The sequence below is a fragment of the Vicia villosa genome, linkage group LG6 (assembly GCF_029867415.1).
Source record: "Vicia villosa cultivar HV-30 ecotype Madison, WI linkage group LG6, Vvil1.0, whole genome shotgun sequence".
NCBI lineage: Eukaryota > Viridiplantae > Streptophyta > Magnoliopsida > Fabales > Fabaceae > Vicia > Vicia villosa.
In genome coordinates, this window is record NC_081185.1 from 76550877 (window position 1) to 76555150 (window position 4274).

The following is a 4274-nucleotide window of genomic DNA, read 5'->3' on the forward strand; positions in this document are numbered from 1 at the left end:
CCCTCATAACCAATGCCAGCTCTTTTGTTTCCTGACACAGCATATATCATAGAAGCAAGTTGACTTCTGCCAATACTTCTAGATAAAAACTTTCTGAAACTTAAGTCATATTCTTTTAGAATATTGTTCAGACTTGGAGTAGATTTTTCAGAGACAGAAAGAGATCCAGTATTTTTGGATAAATTTAAAACTTTTTCCTTCAGTTCAGAATTCTCCACTTCAAGCTTCTTAGTTTCAAATTCAAATAGCTTTTTCAGCTTCTTGTATTTGATACTAATCTGAGACTTGAGTTCCAGAAGTTCTGTTAGACTAGAAACTAACTCTTCTCTAGATAGTTCAGAAAATACCTCTTCAGAATCTGATTCTGATGTAGATTCTGATCCGTCATCCATTGTGGCCATTAGTGCCACATTTGCCTGCTCATCTTCAGAGTCTGATTCTGATTCTGAATCATCCCATGTTGCCATAAGACCTTTCTTCTTATGAAATTTCTTCTTGGGATTTTCCTTCTGAAGTTTTGGGCACTCACTTTTGAAGTGTCCTGGCTCATTGCATTCATAGCACACGACCTTTTTCTTGTCATTTCTTCTGCCTCCAGAAGATTCTCCTCTTTCAGGCTTCTTTGAGCTTTTGAAGCTCCTGAACCTCCTTTGCTTGCTTTTCCAGAGTTGATTGACTCTTCTGGAAATCATGGACAGTTCATCTTCTTCTTCTGATTCTGATTCTTCAGAATCTTCTTCTTCAGCCTGAAAAGCGTTAGTGCATTTTTTAAAATTAGATTTTAATGCAATAGACTTACCTTTCTTCTGAGGTTCATTTGCGTCAAGTTCAATCTCATGACTCCTCAGGGCACTGATCAGCTCTTCCAAAGAAACTTCATTCAGATTCTTCGCAATCTTGAATGCAGTCACCATTGGGCCCCATCTTCTGGGCAAGCTTCTGATGATCTTCTTTACATGATCAGCCTTGGTGTAGCCTTTGTCCAGAACTCTTAATCCAGCAGTCAGAGTTTGAAATCTTGAAAACATCTTCTCAATGTCTTCATCATCCTCCATCTTGAAGGCTTCGTACTTCTGGATTAGTGCAAGAGCTTTGGTCTCCTTTCACTAGTGCAGAAAATACTTTTTACATCGGGCGAAAAACACATTTTACATCGGGTCTGGATCCGATGTAAAGACAAGCGATGTAGTAAATCAGAGATATTTTTCATCGGGCAATAGCCCGATGTGAAAAATGCACTTACCACATCGGTTGACTATTTCATCTGATGTAAAATATGAGTTTAACTTTATTTTTTTAAAAATAAATGCAACATTTAACATCGGTTTCCTTTCTGGTCCGATGTAAAATGATGGTTTTTACTTCTGTTGCAAGTCTGGCCCGATGTAAAATATATACGTTTAAAAAAAATAGACTATTTTTTTAGCGAAATCGAGGTGGAATCCCTATAATTTTGTTTGGTACCTAATTTTTCATATTTTTACAACCATGTTCTTAACAACCACATGCAAATTAAATTAAATAAATAAATTTTTTGCATATTTAATTACTACCATAATGTTCCTAACAACCACATGCAAATTAAATTAAATAAATTAAATTTTTCCTATGAAAAAAGTAATTCAATCCGTACAAAGATATACAAATGTGGTACATACAATTTACTATCTCAACTTCACTACCGAACCATCGTAAACTCAAGGCTGGATACTTGTGGAAGTCGTGGAAGATTGAGCTGCAACTCTATAAACTAAATTCACCAAATTACTGCATTCAAAGTTTATCTCCTTCTATAAGAGGAAGACTGTCGCACAACTTGACCTTTGGTTCCCAGCCAAGCAATTACCGTGCTTTGGTTATGTCTGGTTTTCTCTGTCTTGGATTATCATGAGTGTTCTCCACTATCTTTATCTCCACATTTGGATTAATAAGCTGCAATCAACGACAAAACATGCTTTTAAAACTATCTTTAATTTTAGTTTTAAATAACGCTTAACTTAGTTACCTATAATTTTACACGAGCGTAAGCGAAACTATGAGGGGGAATGCTCTTTGAAAGGATAAAAGATTTAAACTGACCTCCTTCACTGTCTCAGCAAGTTCAAGCATAGTGAATTCACCTAAAAAGGAAAAGAGACTCGAGTGATTAATTAAGCGAAAATAGAGTAAAATATTATTATAACAATTTCAAAAGCAAAGAAACTCATGTGTAGAAATCTAACCCGGGTTTCCAAGATTGATTGGACCGGTGTCTGATCCTCCCATTAGACAGATAAGGCCATCAACCTAGGGGATACCAGAATGCGCAAAATCAGCGTACCACTAGTAATTCGATGAAAAACTAAAAACAAAAAATTGAATGGGAGATATTACCAGGTCAGAGACATAGCATAAACTGCGAGTTTGTGTTCCTGAAGATTGGACTGTCAAGGATTCACCACTAGAACACACCAACAGTTGCATCAGACAACACAATTTTTTAACTAGTAAGCATCAATTTTGAAATGTGGAGAACATAGAAGAAAAAATGTAAGTTTAATTAACGCAATGCTTGAGCAATGAAGTTACTCACAACACGTCCATCATTGATATTCATGTGCGGCCCATATGTGTTAAAGATTCTTGCAACACGTATTTCTATGTTGGAAACAAATAAGCTTTGCTAAATTATTAAGGAAAACATCTACATGCAATATCTTACAGAGAATGAGAGGAAATTAAGAGGAATAGAAGACCCAGAATCACCTATTCCATGTTGTCTATGATAATCAAACATCAAAGTCTCAGCCTTGCGTTTCCCCTCATTATAGCAGCTACGAACTCCTATTATGGACAAGATTAAGTTCATATCAACAGGTCTTCAAGGTTTATTTTGTACCGGTTTATTTCAAATCGCAGCAACAGATATGATTTCATTTAAGGCCAATATACAAGTTAAAATGACATAAAAGCATGTACCAATAGGGTTAACATTGCCCCAATATGTTTCAGGTTGAGGATGCTCAAGAGGATCCCATACCTCTGAAGTTGATGTAAGCAAAATCCTGTCAATAAAATAAGAACTAAGACTCCGCCAAGAAAAACAGAACACAGACCAGCTGATGGTGAAAGCTGAAATTATAAATCTTATTCCCAAGAAAATTCCTAACCTTTGCTCCAACTCGTTTTGCAAGCCCAAGCATGTACAGAGTGCCAATAACATTTGTCTTGATTGTCTGTAAATTATTTATTTCCTTACACATTAGATAATCTCTCAAGAATCATTAGAAAAGAGAGACCTATGAATCGGTGGTGCAGCATAAGGGTCTTCAAAGTTTATGACTAAACCCCTTTTATCTTAAGTGAGGGTCATAAGGGTCAAAAAGAGAGTCTAGAATGATCAAAGGTAACTTATCTATGTACATGAAAACCCTAAATTAGGGCAAAAATTAAAATCAAATTGAAAACAAAATTGGAAATAGTTACCAGCTAATTCAGGTTTTCCATCCTTCTTTTCATCTTTTTTCCCTTCCACCGCCTTATCTTTCTTTTCAGCCGCCACCGCCTTCTCATCCTTCGCCTTCTCCTCCGCCTTCTAAGCCACAACAACCTTAGCTGTATTCACCTTAACAGCGCAAGTGCCGCTCAGAATCACCTTCTCGGCCGAATCCATGTCTAAGAAATCGATCTCGTTAGCGATGAAGTCAAAGACCTTTACAAGAAAAACGGTAGGGTTTGATGAATCGAAGGTGGAAGTGAACAGAATGGGTTTTGGTTTGGGAAGATGAAGGGGATTGTTTGGGAGTTTGGTCTTCTTCTTGGAAATTAGAGATGATCGCCGGTTGTTAGAGACGAAGGTACAGAGAATTTGAAGAATCGAGAGAATTTGAAGAATCGGGAAAAGAGTGAAGTAAAGGATTTATGAGTAGATTCAGTAAAAACACGCCTAAAGGGTTTTTAAATAAGTGGACTTTTCACATCGGTGCAAATTTAAGTCCGATGGAAAATGCTTTATAACAAAATTTCATTTTATTTACTAAACTGCCACCGTGTTATTTTTCCCATCAGTGGAAATAAACGTCTGATGTAGAATCCTTTGACAAATATTTTTCACATCAGTGGAAATAAATGTCTGATGTAAAATCCTTTGATAAATATTTTTCACATCATATATCTTGAAACCTGATGTAAAATCCTTTAACCAAATGTCTTATTTTTAGTAGTGTTTACTTGAGCATTTCCTTCATGAGTCATTTTCAAGGACTCATATATGTCATGAGCCGTTTCCCTGTTAG

General features: G+C 36.2%; 1 protein-coding gene across 2 annotated transcripts; it reads right to left on the minus strand.

The window, feature by feature from the left end:
* Nucleotides 1-1581: 1581 nt before the first annotated feature.
* LOC131609243 (UDP-glucuronic acid decarboxylase 5-like) lies at nucleotides 1582-3918 on the minus strand. Of its 2 annotated transcripts, XM_058880920.1 has the most exons (7): nucleotides 3466-3917; nucleotides 3150-3215; nucleotides 2959-3044; nucleotides 2374-2823; nucleotides 2223-2286; nucleotides 2080-2120; nucleotides 1582-1932 (listed from the first exon to the last, which is right to left on the minus strand). In XM_058880920.1, exons 4-7 carry the CDS (start codon nucleotides 2461-2463, stop codon nucleotides 1843-1845), a joined length of 285 nt encoding a protein of 94 aa, XP_058736903.1. In that variant the 5' UTR covers nucleotides 2464-2823; nucleotides 2959-3044; nucleotides 3150-3215; nucleotides 3466-3917; the 3' UTR covers nucleotides 1582-1842. The 2 variants fall into 2 exon arrangements, with proteins under 2 accessions (XP_058736903.1, XP_058736902.1); XM_058880919.1 differs by lacking the exons at nucleotides 1582-1932; nucleotides 2080-2120; nucleotides 2223-2286 and having other exon boundaries at nucleotides 2460-2637; nucleotides 2746-2823; nucleotides 3466-3918.
* Nucleotides 3919-4274: the final 356 nt, after the last annotated feature.